This window comes from Panicum hallii, chromosome 9 (assembly GCF_002211085.1).
Source record: "Panicum hallii strain FIL2 chromosome 9, PHallii_v3.1, whole genome shotgun sequence".
NCBI lineage: Eukaryota > Viridiplantae > Streptophyta > Magnoliopsida > Poales > Poaceae > Panicum > Panicum hallii.
Window position 1 is genome coordinate 57,162,523 of NC_038050.1, and position 15,275 is coordinate 57,177,797.

At 49.1% G+C, this 15,275-nt stretch overlaps 2 protein-coding genes across 2 annotated transcripts; both read right to left on the minus strand.

Moving 5' to 3' along the window:
- Window positions 1–3,023: 3,023 nt before the first annotated feature.
- On the minus strand, window positions 3,024–4,778 carry LOC112873091 (protein CURVATURE THYLAKOID 1B, chloroplastic-like). The gene is made up of 6 exons (XM_025936117.1): window positions 4,352–4,778; window positions 4,140–4,246; window positions 3,926–4,012; window positions 3,750–3,812; window positions 3,563–3,600; window positions 3,024–3,300 (listed from the first exon to the last, which is right to left on the minus strand). Exons 1-6 carry the CDS (start codon window positions 4,527–4,529, stop codon window positions 3,246–3,248), a joined length of 528 nt encoding a protein of 175 aa, XP_025791902.1. The 5' UTR covers window positions 4,530–4,778; the 3' UTR covers window positions 3,024–3,245.
- A 547-nt stretch (window positions 4,779–5,325) lies between these two features.
- On the minus strand, window positions 5,326–10,069 carry LOC112876325 (flavanone 3-dioxygenase 2-like). The gene is made up of 3 exons (XM_025940413.1): window positions 9,760–10,069; window positions 9,395–9,642; window positions 5,326–6,187 (listed from the first exon to the last, which is right to left on the minus strand). The coding sequence occupies exons 1-3, from the start codon at window positions 9,952–9,954 to the stop codon at window positions 5,620–5,622; spliced, it is 1,011 nt and encodes a 336-aa protein (XP_025796198.1). The 5' UTR covers window positions 9,955–10,069; the 3' UTR covers window positions 5,326–5,619.
- Between the last annotated feature and the right edge of the window lie 5,206 nt (window positions 10,070–15,275).

Below are 15,275 nucleotides of genomic sequence, written 5' to 3' on the forward strand. Positions count from 1 at the left end.
GCCAATGGCAGCCAGCGTGAGGCGATGGATCCAAATTCATATGTTGCAAGAAGTAAGATAATCAGTTGCAATCCTTATCTTCGAATGTTTCAGTATATTTGTTTGGATGTTCCAAGAATAAGTTCTCAATAATCTGGATGTTACATTTGTTAGTTTTTATTGTTGCAATATCATTTTCTTGATATTTCGGTGTATTTCTTTGAATGGGTATTTTCTCTTGTGATGATGAATATTTTGGATGTCGCAATTGTTCCCTTTTGCTGTTGCAAATGCATTTTCCTGATGTTTAAATATACTTCTTTGGATGTTCTAAGAGTAAGTTCTTTGCTTGAATAATTTTCTCAATGTTGCAATTGTCCCTTTTTGTTGTTGCATTAGCGTTTCCTTGATGTTGCAATTAATTCAGGACGATCTTGCAGTATCTGCATGTTGTAGTAAATGGTTATTCAATGTTGCAAAAGGTTTGAGAACACGTTGCAAATGATCTATCGAGATGTGTCCGATTGTGCTCTTAATTTGATGTGCGAAAATTGACAGACGATACACACAAATGGATTATTTAGCTTTTTTATGGATATTGTGTGCAATATCCATAAAAGTTTTTCTATGATTTATGCTTCTAGTACGAACTGGGTTGAGTTTATTCACCTGAGTTGGTTGTCAAGTCCAAAACTGATTGGATATTGTGTGCAATAAAGCAGATTGTTGCGGTGGGTGATGAGCGTCCGACGCTAACGCCTAGATCAGATGTATGGGCGCTAGCAGTTCCAATTAATTAAATATGGAGAGAAACACATAATGGGTAAAGGTGTTAATGCAAATGCACCTATCAATGAAAGGTCCTTCCTTAGGTGGATATTGCTGGGTAGTTAGACAGGGCATCATGCAGGCAGTCGAATTTGTGCACAGATATTAGAGCTAGTGTCGAATACTCCAGCTCAACATAGAACATATCGAATACGGAGTAGGTTACTGTTTTCTTGCATATTAGGGGGAGATTTTGGACAAAAGACAAAGGAGAGTGGGACAAGAATCGAATCAGTAGCTTGTGGGGCAATCCTGTGAGACGTTTCAAAACGATCGAATATGTACATTGGTATGGTATGAGATCGAAATAAATCGTCCAACCTAAACACGGCACCGAACCACAAAATGGGGAAGGAGGCATCTACGGTAAGACTACGAGCCTGATTGGTTTATTCCAAAATTTGCTTTGTCAAAATTTTAGCACTCAATTGGTTGGAATAAAAAAAATAGCCCTACCTCATAAAGTATTTGCCAAGATTTTGGCAAAAAAGTCTTGCCAATATTTTAGCCTGCCCTAATTTTGGTAAGATAAATTTTGGAATCAAACCAACCATGAAACCAACCATGATGTACTCTCCTTGAGTAATTCAGCGAGAGCCCCCCTTCCCGTTACCCCCCATCCTTCTCACGAATTTTTTTTTTCTTGTACTACCCCGTCGCCCAGCCCCAAATCCATGCGAAAAAACCTCTTCATCTTCCTCCAATCGCCTGCGCCCGCCTTGCCCCATCCCCCGCACCTCAACCTCCCCTTCGCTGGCGTCACCTCTGACGCCGGCGAGCACCACCCTCTCTCCCCCTTCCCCTTCCCCTCCGGCCAAATCTGCATAGACGCCCCCATCCCGCCGCCAGCTCCCACCTCGCCGGCGTCGTCGCTGGCAAGGATTGCCCTCTTCTCCCCCTCCCCCTCCCCTCCCCAACCCCGTCCACCTCCACTGGATGCCCCCGCCACCGGCACCGCCCATCCGGCCTCCCCCACCCGCCTGGCGGCGCCATCAAATCCTCGCGAAAAAATTCTCCGTCTTCCTCCGCCCCGCCCTGCTCCATACCCCCACCCCAACCTCCCCCTCGCCGGCGTCGCCTCTGACGCCGGTGAGCACCACCCTCTCTCCCCCTTCCCTTTCCTATTCCTTCTCTTCCCCTCCAGCCAAATCTGCATGGATGCCCCAGTCCCGCCGCCAACTCCCACCTCGCCGGCGTCGCCGCCGGCACCGCCCATCCAGCCTCCCCCCACACCGGCCCGATGGCACCATCACCGCCAGCCTCGCGACCCATACCCCACCACCACCGCCGGTCCAGCAGCCTCCCTGGCCATCCCTTTAGATCTAGCAACTACTAATCCCATCCCCCCACCCAAAACCCTCAAACCCTATCCCAAACCCGAAACCCTAGCCCGAATGGAGTTCACCGGAGAAGATGATGTGCCCACGGATGAGGCAGGGGTCGCCGGAGAAGAAGATGGAACCTAGAGTTACTTTCTTTCTTCCGTAGGTTTAAAAAAGTAACAAAATGGTTGTGTTACTTTCCCTTGTAGTACGATTACTTTCTCCTGTAATTTGTTGTGTTACTTTTTTTTCTAGCAGTACTATTACTTTCTACTATGGTTTAAAAAAGTAACAAAATAGTTGTTATTTTTTTCTCACAGTACGGATACTTTTTGCCTATAGGTTTAAAAAAGTAACTAAAGAGCTCCCAATATAGTTTTAAATGGAAAGACCTCTCCGTCTAGCTTTTGGGAATGGGAAACACTATGTACTGTAGTTGATTATTGACTGTGAACGCATCTAGCAGGAAAAGATACTTTGCTTATTTGGAAGTTAGCTAATCACCAATTTGAATATTTGCAGTTGAAATTTGCACATTAACTAATCATCAGTTTAGTCATGATTCGAACATCGGAGTTTTGTATGAAGCATTGATTCATATATAGCTCCTACATTAAGAATGAATTATAAAATATAAATGGTTCTGTTGCGAAATTACGAATGATTCATATAGAGCCCCTAAATTTCGTATAGGGCTCCTACACCATCATCATTATATCCTTAGCCTCCTCCGGGAACGGCTGAACCTCTCAAAACTTGAAAAACGACATCTACTAGGTGATTTGGTGGAAATCAAATAATCAAAGACAGCTTATTTTGCCTCTATATTAGAGATTTACAGCTGAGATTATTCAGCACCGGCAAATTCAAAGAAGTAAACTTGACCAATAAGAGAAAGAAAAAGAAGTAAACTTGACCATTATAGGAGAAAGAAATGGCTAAAAGGATTAAATGTTATTTACGATTAACATCCAAATTATTTATCCATGCATTGAGTAAGGATCAAATTAGATGCTATGGTGAAATATATTACAGAGAACAACTGAACAGCAGCAGACTAGCATGCCCCTCTCAAATTCAACTTCCTTGATTTGGATGAGCTTGCATTATAATCTGTTAGCCGCTGATTATATCCTCGTAGAACTCCATGACCTTTCCGAAGAAAGCATCCCTGCAATCGATTTCAGTTGTTTTGAGCAAACAACTTGTAAGTTAATACTGAGCTTTGCTACAGCCTACAGAATATATATTATGCTTCTTTGGCCATTTTATCTGATGGTTAGTTGTCATGATTATTCTGGGAGCTGGAAATGTTCAGGATTTGGCTATACATATTGCTCACTGGCGAATCATTACTTAACTGACATGTTCTATCTTGTGCATATGCAGAATTCTGTTGGCTGGATAAAATAGCTGTTGTACTGTTCCATTACCTGTCAGGCTTGAATAGCATGTTGCGGTACGCAAACCACTGCATGAGAAAAGGCAGTTCAAAAAAGGTGAAAATTTTGTCAAATGAACGATAGCAGTAAGGAAAAGCTAGGCAAATGAGAGATTCTGAACACTTCAGGCCTCAATGCAAAATATCATCTGAAGTTTTCACTCAGATGCGGTCCTTACCGCACTGTATCCAATTCCAACAACCTCCATCAGGCCTGGAACCACGGGGAGCCTGTCAATCGCCTGCATGATGGCATTAAAGTTGCCGCGAGTTAGTTTGCAGTTAATCTAGTCGTGCAGAAAAGATTCAGAAGACTCCTTGAGAAGGATGAAAAGAAAAGGTGACGGTTCAGTACCGATACTACTCCACCGGCGCTCCACATGCCGAGCGTGGCGGCGACGGCTAGCGAGGTCGCCGCGAACTTGTTCTCGATCCTGTCCCACTGCACGAGCATCAAGCCAGCAAAGACATGCCATCATCAGGTTGCTGCAACCAGCCTACGAACAACTAGTGCAGACTGCAGACTGAGGAAACAAAGGCGTGCCATGTCGCTCACGTCACGTACGCACCTCCTGTTTCAAGTCGTTGACGAACTCGGTGAGCTCCTCGTTGGCCGCCATCGGCGCCGCCGGCTCCCCCGCGGCCATGGCCACCACGTTCCTCTCCTGCCGCTTGCCTGGAAATCAAAGACGCACGCGTCCGGTCCGGACAAACTAGTCAGAACAGTGCGTGTCACCAAATGCCACTCACGCGCACGGACGCCACATCGTGCCACACTCACAGGACGCGGCGCGGGTCTGTCCCTGTGCCGCGAGGCCGAGGCCCGGCAGCGGCGGCAGCGCGGGCAGGTCGAGCCCGACGGAGCGCGCAGCGGCGGCCTTGCCCTTGCCCTCGCCCTTGGCGACGGCAGGCGCGGCTGGGCTCGCCGCGCCCGTGGTGGCTGGGGCGGTCGGGGCCATGGCGTCGTCGCACGGCGTGCGCGGCGAGAGCTGTGCGCGAGCTAGCTGGCCGGTGCCACTCGGGGACCGACGTCGCGGTGGCGTTAGGCGCGGGGCACGTCGGCGGCTAAGGCTAATAACACAGGAGCGCGGCGGCTGCTGGGGCGCGCGGATAAAAAAGTGGGGCAGGCGCCGGACGGGCGCCACACGTTCCCCGGGGAGAACGATAAGGTGGGGTTGGGTTTTTGTGTGTGGGTGGCGTCCGCTGGGGAAGGGATCGATCGGTGCCCCCCGTCTGCGGTGCGGGAGCCCATCGCGTCCGGATTAGCGAAGCTGCTGATCGATCGGCCATGGATTAGTGCTCTGTGGGGAACACTACTTTTTCTTGGGACCGGCTGCCTGCCCGGCACGTGTGGCCGGCTTCGCCGCCGTGCTGGGTGCGGCCGGTGCCTGACCAGTCGCGCGGCCGCCGCGTGTAAAGTCCCTTCTCCTCTAGCGCCTAGTGGCTAACGTCGGTGGCGTCTTTTTGTCCGCGGCCGCATACACAGTTCTCGCCGGTGGCAGCAGATGCTCGAGTCGTGCGGCCGTTTTTGTGGTGCCGACGGCGGCAACGCATTAACTGAACAAAGCGGCGCGTGGGCTGCGGAGTTGTCCGGGGGAGCGGGAGACTGGGCTTTTATTGGGCCGTTGTCTTTTTGAGAGGATATTGGGCCGTTGTTGGGAGCACCTTGTGTCCGTTGAGCCCAGCCGAAATAGGTCCGAGAGAAAACACGATTTGACTAGGCAGTTGGGCTGGATCTCATGAAGTTTCTGAAAGTGAAGTGCAAATTTCATGGATTCTGTTCTTGAAATTGGTTCTGGAAAGTACATGTATTTGGTAACCGCACGTAACAGAACTAGTACATGTATTCTGTGAATTCCTACACTCCTTTCCACTTCTAGTATGAACCTTGTCCGAAATCGGGCTATTGTAACCAAAACTCCTTTTTCGATCTTCTTGCAAACCGTCTGCAACGACAAACAGCAGAAAAGTCACCTTATTTGCAGAACGTTGAGGACGAACAACCAAACAATCCCATCTTTTCCGAAGAAGAGTGGCGCCGGCGGCTAGCTAGGTCCTGAAGAGCTCGAGGCAGTGCTCCTGGTCCAGGTTCCTGCTCCAGAACTTCTTGTAGTACTCGTCGTACGTGTAGCTCCTGTACACGGCGGGGGTCTCCTCCGTGACGAGCTTCCGCGCGGGGCCCAGCACGACGTCGTTGCACGGGCACAGGAACGACGCCACCGACAGGCGCTCCCGGTCTGAGTTCACCACGGCGCGGTGCCACACGCTCCGGTACTCCCCGTTGCTCAGCGCCTGCAGCTGGTCGCCGATGTTGACGATGAGCGCGCCGGGCCGCGGGTTGACGGCGACCCACCGGCCGGCGTGGAGCACCTGCAGGCCGGCGACGTCCTGGTCCATGAGCAGGATGGTGAGCGCGTTGGGGTCGGTGTGGGCGGGGAGCCCGTAGGTGAGCTCCGGCTCGGGGCACGGCGGGTAGAAGTTGACGGCCATGTGCTGTTCCTGCTCCCCCAGCGTCTCCTCCATGTAGCTCGCCTCCAGGCCCAGGCTCTCCGAGATCGCCGCGTACAGCCTGAACCCCAGCGCCCGGACCTCCCTGCAGTAGCGGCTGATGGTCTCCCTGAACGAACGTGCACATGCCACTGTCAGAAAACACAACACCTACTTCTTCCTAATCTAATCAAAGGTCTGTCTCTGGAGTACTTCCGTTAAAGAACAGTAATCTACCAAGAACAGCACTTGCTTATTAGGTTTCCGTTAAAGAAGAAGAGCACTTGTCACCGACTGCCTGCAATGTGCCGTGCGTGGAATCGACTAATCTATGGAGCAGACACAGCTACTGAGCTACATGTCTGGATTCCTCGTGTGAACATGACATGTAGCTCTCACAATGTTTCTGCACGTGGCTACTATACTTTCTCTGTGACTTCGCCTCTTTCTCCGTTCTGTCCACTTGTAATTCGGCACGTGTGGCTACAGTATCGTGGTCTCAGCGTCTCACCCGAGCGATCGCTGTGAGCCGCGCGAGCTACCTATCTAATAGGCACATGGCGGAGGAGTGATCAAACGCAAAAGGCGAAAACACTGGTCAGCTTGATGTGCATCTATCGCCGGGGCCATGGATCACGTTGCTTGGTCGGTCTCGCTAGATATCATCCTGCTGTGTTAGACCTATCGTTGCAACCATGTGTGTGAAAGGGAAAGGGGGATGATACATATCTATCTGATAGGTTTTATTTAGCTGGCTGTCTATTTGCTCTTGAAAGCGGCCGCCCTGATTCAGGCGATAAAAAGTTGCTTGTTCGGACGCTGTGCGCCACAACCTGGATGTCTGCATCTTTTGTGGGCACATTATTCAGGAACGTTCAGGAATGGCAGGCCTGATCTGCGATGTGCATATCCATCCAGAAAAGAAGGCGTGCGCAATGTCTAGAGTTAAATGAACACGTCTAGAACTCTGGTTTCATGAACAGTCTAAAACTCTGGTTCCATAAATAGTCTAAAATTTAAATACCAGGAGTTCCATGAACAATCTAAAACTCTGATCCCGCCACCATAAACGTAGGTTAGATTGATTCATGTCTATGAATTACTCATTCCATATTTAAAAATATTAGTATTAATATTCCCGTGTCATAGACTCATCATGGACGACATGAGAGCTCTCCCACCACACCACCACAAGGCCACCACCCACGTCCTTGCGGTCGATATAGAGCTAAAGAGGTGAGCCGCCCAACGATCCTAAGACCTTGTTCGGTTAATCCCCTTTGTACAGGATTGGGGGAATTGGAAGGGATTAAGAGGAATTTTGACTTGTTGATGATTTAATCACTCCCAACCCCCTCTAATCCCTTTCGATTCCCTTGCAACCGAACAAGCTCCAAGAAAGATGATGGTGGGGAATTTCTGCCGGTGCATGCACTACTGTGTGGACGTGTTTTGTAACGATCCCGTATCCGGATCTAGCATCCTCATCCTAAGTTCTAGCAATCACCTGATGCTTAGTTAGGGTGGCACGAAAAAAGCACATAGACGACATATGCGATGTGGCGAGGGATGAGCAGGGTGTCAATGATGGCCAGTGAATGGGGCTAGCTAGGGTCGGCTGGTTTCGGACGGCGGGGCTTGGTGTGATGTGCCCAGCAAGAATTGGACCTAACACTAGCATTGACAACTTGCAGCATTGCCTGCAGCAACGTGGAGAAAAGGATAGCTCAAGGTCGTGAGCAATGGCTGTAGACTAGGGATCTTCATGGAGAAAGCTGGAGGTCGGATCTGTGTAGTGTGTGGACTCTTGGCTGCGGCGCAAGTTATTTTTGTTCATTTTTTATTGTTTACTTATTTTCTCTCATTCCTACAACAAACTGTCTACACAGGGCGGACCTAACAATTTAATGAACAATATGTGTTCGAATATTTAGGTATGCAAAAAATTACTAAAACATCTACATAATATTTACGGAAAAGTTCATCATTATTGAACTTGAATAATAAAGTCAAAAGTATCAGTTATTTGTAGACGGTGGTGTACTATTTTCTATCATGAATTTGCCGATAGATGACGAAGCTTTATTTCCTTTTGCTACTCTTTTATTCTTGGAAGCAAAGTTCCAAGTTAGAGACAAAACAGTCTGCACTACTGTAAATTATATCTACGTCTGTTTGTATCCACTAGATACTAGGTAGGTAGCTAATTTTTATTCGGATGGATCCAAATCAGGCCAACTAAAGCGAATCTAGATAGCTAGTTAGTTACTATCCAGCTAGCTGATCTAATCCAACTAATTCTAGCTAGCCAAGCCAGCTAATGGATTAGCTGGGTGGATCCAAACATACTTAGTAAATTACAGCGCGGCTCTTGAACTTGGTTCGGGTTGTCATCCTGGTCCCCAAACTTTCAAAATGCATATTCAGATCCTTAAACTTACTAATTATATCATGTGAGGTCCAAATCACAGTTCTTTAAGATAAATTGAAAGTTATATAATCTGTTCAAATAAAAGATTATACACGTAAAAAAATAATTCATACCAATTTACTTGTACAAATATATTCAAATATAAAAGATCTATACAGAAAAATTGTAAAATAAGAAACTTATATGATCAAATTTATAAAAGATAGAAAATAAAAAAGTATAAATTTTGGAGGAAATATTGGCAAAGAAAATATTCGGCATAAAGCTTTGAAACAAAATTTTGATTTTTTTTTGAAAACATAAGAGTTGAGCAAAAAAATTTAAAAATAAAATTTGGGTCCACATGTAAGCTCCATATAAATTGAACATTTTCACTTTATAACTTACAAATAATGATTTGGATTTCACGTGATACGGTTAGCAAGTTCGAGAATCTAAATAATATTTTAAAAATTTAGGACTAGGATGACACCCCGAGATAGGTTTAAGGATCAGCGGTGCATTTTACTCTGAATAGCAGCTATTCAGAACAGCAGCACTAGATGGCTATGCAAGTTTTAATTATTGTTTCTTTTTCATTGTTCAAAATGTATTCTTTCTTAATTCGTTATTTTTAAAAAAGAGCTCGCTTGTCCCGCTGTAACTTGCCGCTGGGCCCACACTCGTCAGCTTCGCTTCATCGTTTCCTTTTTCTGAAATCAAGTGTTTTCTATTTCAGCTACTACGCATTTCAAATGCTCCCGAACTAGTCTCCCCGAGTAGAGAAATGGTGTCATGACTCGCGTGTGATGAACGAGCCCCTTCGACAAAGATTTTGCGTTAGCAATTTACCTCTGCTCGTTTCAACAATTAAGGACTACGAAGTGATTGAATAATAGAGTCGAGGAGGCAAGACAATTAGCGTACTTGAAGTCGGGCGGGTTGGACGGCCAATCGGGCACGAACTGGTCGAGGGGGTGGCAGTGCAGCCGAAGGTAGTCGCGCCAGTTGTGCACCGTCTCCTTGCGCACGTTGAAGCTGGTGGACAGCCGGATCTTCCTGGCCGGGTCGTCGGAGTACAGCTTGGCCTTCTCTTCCGCGGGCAGCCGGAAGAACTCCCGCGCCACGGCCATCACCTCCGCGATCAGCCCGTCGTCGATCCCGTGGTTCAGGACCTGCGTGCACACGAAACCGACCAAATTAAATGCGCGCCCACCGGCCGTGAACGAATGATTCGAAGCGCCGACGCGCACGCTTTGCCAGCGGCGAGGCGATTTACATCATGGCGTCACCTGGAAGAAGCCGTGCGAGCGGCAGGCGGCGCCGATGGCGGCGACGGCGGCGGCGCGGTCGGGGCACGCGAGGTCGACGACGGGGATGGGCGCGCCGGAGACAACCTCCGCGAGGCGCGGGCGCTGCGCCTCCGGCCGGACGTAGTTCCCCGGCATGGTGCGGTGCACGGCCGTGGAGAGGAGGTGCTCCGCCATGTGCGGCGCCGCGCCTGCGTGCTCACCGCGAACCCACGGAGCTCTTGCGTGCGTGCGCGAAGCGGGGGTGAGCCGGCGGGCTGTTCGCCTTCGACATGGCTCTCCGGGAGGCGGATCGTCACGCGCTCTTATAGCGGTCGAAGCGGGGGATTAACGTGTGGTGTGGTGACCCGCGCCGTGGCTCCGAGCGAGCGGCCGGCGGGCGGGCCCGGGGAGTCAGCGGCGCTGACGAGACCCCAGCGGTCGTTGGGTCGCGTCATCGCCGAGCGGCAAGTGACATCACGCCGCGCCGTAGCCGCGGCGGGCAAGTGGCCCTCGCCGCTCGCCGGCAGCTGCGCAGAGGCGACCCTGCACACTACTAGTATCTTTGTACCTGCCGAGATCAGTGACCCAGCACCGGCCACCAGCACCATGTGGACGGTGGCCAGCTAACTGGTTGTGCTCCTTGCGCCGGATCGCCGGATCCAAGAGCCTGATGACACAGAGTGCCAGAGTAGATGCCTCATCGTGGAGGGAGGATGTCTGGTCGTCAGACGATCGATGCGGTGGTGGTTTTGGACGAAGCGTAGTGCAGGAGCTCGAGTCAGATCCACATCCACGTGCTCTGCCGTCGAGGTCGTACTGTTGCACGGGGCAGACGTTGTTCAAAGGCTCAAAGCAGATCTGCATTGCCGGGCAACAGCATGTGGAATTTGGGTCTCAGGAAATGGAGATCGAAGAACAATGTGTGTGGTTCATGTTGAATCAGCTGCGACGCATCGAAACAGATGGATCAGATGCAGGCCGTGGGTCGTGATCTATATTATAGATTTCTCTCTGTCCTCGAAACTGATTTAGAAGAACGAGTGGCGGCGAAAGGACCTGTCCCGGACAAATGCTCCGTTGGTAGGCGGCTGTGCAAACTGGCATGTTGGAAGGTGTAGGCCTGGCAAAGCTAACAGGCTGCCAAAACGTGGTGGGGAGGGACGAAACAAAGCACAATGGACACCGATGTCACCACACAATAGAAGCTGGACTCAAGTCAATATGATGTCTAATGGTATCATGAGCTACACGAAAACTAAACAATCGGCAACTGGTGAAAAATTCAAAACCAGTTCTTCTATAATACTGCAGAGGGACTCTGACAATGACGAGTTATGTGTGGGTCCGATCAGTGGCGGAACTGAGGAGTCTGGCAAGGGGCCATGGCCCCCCTAATAATTAAAAAACCAATGCATAGCATATATTTTGTTGATAAAATTAGATCAAATTTTTGTAGGAAATCAATGCAAAACTAAAAGAAAGTCACGTTTCTCTTTGGTGGAATAGCTTAATTCATTCTTGAACTTTTAATCAAGAGTCAACTTTGTCCTTAGACTTCTAAAATAATTGTTTCAGTTCTTAATTTTCTTCATACAGCTCACTTTATTCCTTTGTTATACGTATCTTGCAACGTTGGCGTGCCATATCAGCATCTAAGTATTCCTTTTTTTAGCAGCAACATATGTTGGTTCACACGTACTTAAAGATGACACAACAAAATTTTAACTTGTGGCCACATGAATTTCTTTTAAAAGAACTTTTGTATGTGTATAATAAATATGTTTGGAATCAACTCACTTTCTTAAAAATTGTACATCAATTTACTTTTATCAAGGTGAAATTTTTATAATGATCAAATTTATAGAAATATTAATTTTTTTATACACCATAGTTGACTAGAAGGACTGAATTGAGCTGGATGGAGAAGTTTAAGAATTGAAATGGACGTTTTGGAAGCTTAGGGACGAAGTTGTGCTTTGGCTGAAAGTTTGAGGGTGAAATTGACTATTCTATATGTTTGCCTGGCCCCCTTTACTTTTTTTCTCCAGTTCCACCACTGGGTCCGATCCACATCTCAGCTGTCACAAATCTCTTTGCAGTACTGCAGAGAAGACTCATCCAAAAATCCTCCAGGTATGATGACCCACAAATATGTTATACACCTTCACCTTTTACATGCTAACTAAATTGAGTGAGTTTTAAATTTGGTATTTAAACTTGGCTCCCTCCGGAATTGTGTCCCCATGCTCCACCGCTGATGAGCGTCACTATGGTGGCGGTAGTAGAGTTGGCAATTGAAGTCATGGGAAATAGAAGGATGTCAGGCTGTGCCGATGATAAGTAAGGCAAGGAAAAACACTTGTTGAAAATGGGTTAGAGAGGTGGCAACTGACCGTAGTAGATCTGATGGCGGGTATTGTAGGAGATAAATGGAATGATACAATAGCATAGTTCAGGGTTACAAGTGCCCTAGAGAATTTGCTACATCCGGTGATGAAAGCCGACACAGAATAGTAGTTCACCGAAGGCTATTGGGATGACCAGCTCCACAATACAAAAAGGAAGTAGGGACGGCCCATCGATTTGAGCAAAAGAACAATAAATATAATAATATACAAAGTGATAAAATTATAAACTGACATGCATTAAGCGAAAGAAACAATATTTGATATAAATTAAAATTGGTTCTCTAAGCCATACCAATTTTTTTATTTTCTATCTCATGAACACTTAGTTTTTCACACCTGCCTATAGGTGGTCAAATTTTTTTCATCGTTTTAGTTGGCAATACTAACGACATCGTCGATAAGGTTCTAGCTCAGAGCTTTGGAGGTGCGCTGGCTTAGAGGGATCCCATGGCGGCATGGTGAGAGGTGATGGTGGCAGACAAACGGATCAGTAAGCATGTCATCGGACCCACTTGTCAGGGTTACAATCTCACTGTAATAGCTGCAGAAGAGGCTCGTCTACTAGCAGATGACGTAAGATGTCAAAGTGGAATGCGAGAGCATAAGGAAGGTACAATAGTGCTGGTCAGGATGATGAGGACATCAACGTCAAACACGGTGACAAGCTCGCTCTCAACGATGGGAGTAGAACGGCTTTAGTAGACCATGCACGCCACCGAGCATGGAGGAGAAGATGAGTATCACACGAGAATGGACAAGATGAACTGCTGGCTGTTTAAGTCAAACGGATGGTTCCTAAGGTTTGACCGAGCAAACTCTATTTTCTGTTAGAAATTAACATTTACCTTTGGTTTCTTATATTAGTTGATTGTTGTGTGTCCCATATCTCTCGGAAGTTTAGCTCCCCTGAGGGTAGGAAGGTAGGGAAGAAGATGTAGGGTGTACTTGTTCGGTTATTCCATTCACATAGGCAGATCCGTATAGTTTCGGCGAGTCCAGGGACATCGAGTGACCTACTATTACTCTTGTTTTTTTTAAAAAAATATGATGTTTAAATACAAGGGAACTAAATATCACTCCAGGGAGTGTTTAGAGAATCTATGGACCGGTACGACGTGATTAGCAACGCTGTCATGCATCAAACCATGACGTGCTGCGGCAACGGCAACGCAAGATTCGCGCGGCCGGTGGATGAGACAAACAGCGTCCAGGCTCCGACTGAACCGCCACTGAAGTTTAAACATGGTTTTCTTTTTTTTTCCCCTGATCGGAGCCTGGCGTTTTCTGGTGGGTGGAGGCAGGTATGGAACGGACAGAGAAAATGAAACCAGTCAGCTGTACCCAGCACGCGACAAGAGGAGAGTTCAATGCGTCAGCGATCAAACTCCATTTCTTTTGTAGCACCGGACGCGAACCTTTGTCATTAGGCGCTGCAGCTTACTCGATCTCTTCCGGTTTCCAACTCCAAGCGTAAAGTCTGTGCATAGTCCACTGCATGGCCGGGCGGTAGCACGCAGCTCGAAATGAATCGGCGGTCCTGGTCCAAAGTTAGTCCGTTCGTCCCAACTGTACAGTCAGGTCCTCACTCGGACTTCCAAGGGTACATGAACCTGTCAGCAATCAGATGCCGGCGCGCACCGACCGATGGAGGCACCGCCCCACGCCGCCGTTCCAGGGACGTTCCGCGAGTCTTTCCTCCGGCCCCGTCGGCCGACAGACGCGGAGCCGTAGCTGCCGTTTACCCGTTCCGCGCACGGGCGGGGTCAGTCGCCGCGCTCCGGGACAGCGGGCGGCCGCGAAGCGGGCGGCGTACGGCGGCGACGCGGTCGTGCGGAATCCGCCAGTAGTGGGTGGATGGGTGGCTCCGGTTGAACGGGTCGCGGATTTGGGGCAAGTGGCCGGCAGGGGACGCGCGCGGCGGCGGTGGACCGGCACACGGCTGCGCGCGCCGCACGTCGACGACCGGCGTCGTCGTCGTGATGATCTTTGGCACCAGGCAATGCAGGCACACGGCCGCTGGCGACGGCGTGCGGGACGGGACGGGAGTGTGAGGGTCCCTGACACGGACATGTACATGGTATACGTGGTGACCGAATTGGTCGCTGGTTGCCGTCGCCACTCTCACAGAGTCACAGGAAGGAAGGATGGGAATGGAAGTACAGTAGCATCCAGTAAAAACTGCGATCGGAGTAGCGCCGAGTTGACTTAAACTGGACCAGTGGGTATCAGGGAGTCTGGTTCCTGCACATGCTCCGTGGCGGGTTATGAATCCGTTACACGGGATTTTGGCGCGTCGTGAGCGTGGAACGACCTCCAGCGCGGGGGACTGGGAAGGGGACACCACGGGGTCGTCGTCGTCGTCGTCGCCGCGCGAATCACGCCTGCTAACGACTAAGCCCGGCCACATGACAAGCAAGATCAGCAACTCGATCTGTCAAGATCATCCGTGGAGGAGAGGATTTGGCCGCCCCTTGCTCACTGCAAGTTGAAGTTGCAACCGCCAGAGTTTCTTAATCGCTCACGGAAAAAAGCATGGCGGCGTGCAGTGGGTACTTGCGTCTCGCCGCTGCCAGAGATAACACCGCATCTGGCACCGAGGTATCAGGCAGGGATCGGTTTGTGTGTAGTACTGCCCCTAAACTAGTGCCCAGCGGACAGTGTTTTTGGTGTGGGCGGCTCGATCTGGACAGCTCCAGCGCCTCCGATTCGTCTCGCGCCGCTTGCTTCGAGGGCTTGACCTTGACGGAGGGCGAGTCAAACGAAATTAGTGCGACATGGTTGCATCTTTTGTATTGACACACACATACATATCCCCTGCATGATTGCAGTTTTTATTTGCCGAGGGCGTCAGCAGTCCCACCTCTGCTTGCATCGCTTGGGTCCTGTGACTGAGAGCCTTGTCTTCAGATGTTGCGTCGTGATTGATGATTGAGCCTCAAGTTCCTCTCCGTTTGCTGTGTTGGGCTCAGATTACAGCCTCAGCCTGGGCTAAGCCCAACTGAGGCCTTGCTCTCAAGACCAGCTAGATGGAGCCATACTGTTCTTCTCTCCAAGCCTAGTTTGGCCCATATCTTCTTCTTTTCCAGGTCATTTTGGGCCCACACCAAA

What these genes read in the sequence shown, in the direction of transcription:
- LOC112873091 (XM_025936117.1), bottom strand. Translation starts at nt 4,529, where the DNA reads ATGGCCCCGACCGCCCCAGCCACCACGGGCGCGGCGAGCCCAGCCGCG. An exon ending in ACAGACCCGCGCCGCGTCCT is followed by an intron (nt 4,247 to 4,351) that starts GTGAGTGTGGCA and finishes TTTGATTTCCAG; the next exon opens with GCAAGCGGCAGGAGAGGAAC. An exon ending in TTGGAATTGGATACAGTGCG is followed by an intron (nt 3,601 to 3,749) that starts GTAAGGACCGCA and finishes TTTCTCATGCAG; the next exon opens with TGGTTTGCGTACCGCAACAT.
- LOC112876325 (XM_025940413.1), bottom strand. Translation starts at nt 9,954, where the DNA reads ATGGCGGAGCACCTCCTCTCCACGGCCGTGCACCGCACCATGCCGGGG. An exon ending in GCTCGCACGGCTTCTTCCAG is followed by an intron (nt 9,643 to 9,759) that starts GTGACGCCATGA and finishes GTGTGCACGCAG; the next exon opens with GTCCTGAACCACGGGATCGA. An exon ending in TCCAACCCGCCCGACTTCAA is followed by an intron (nt 6,188 to 9,394) that starts GTACGCTAATTG and finishes ACGTTCGTTCAG; the next exon opens with GGAGACCATCAGCCGCTACT.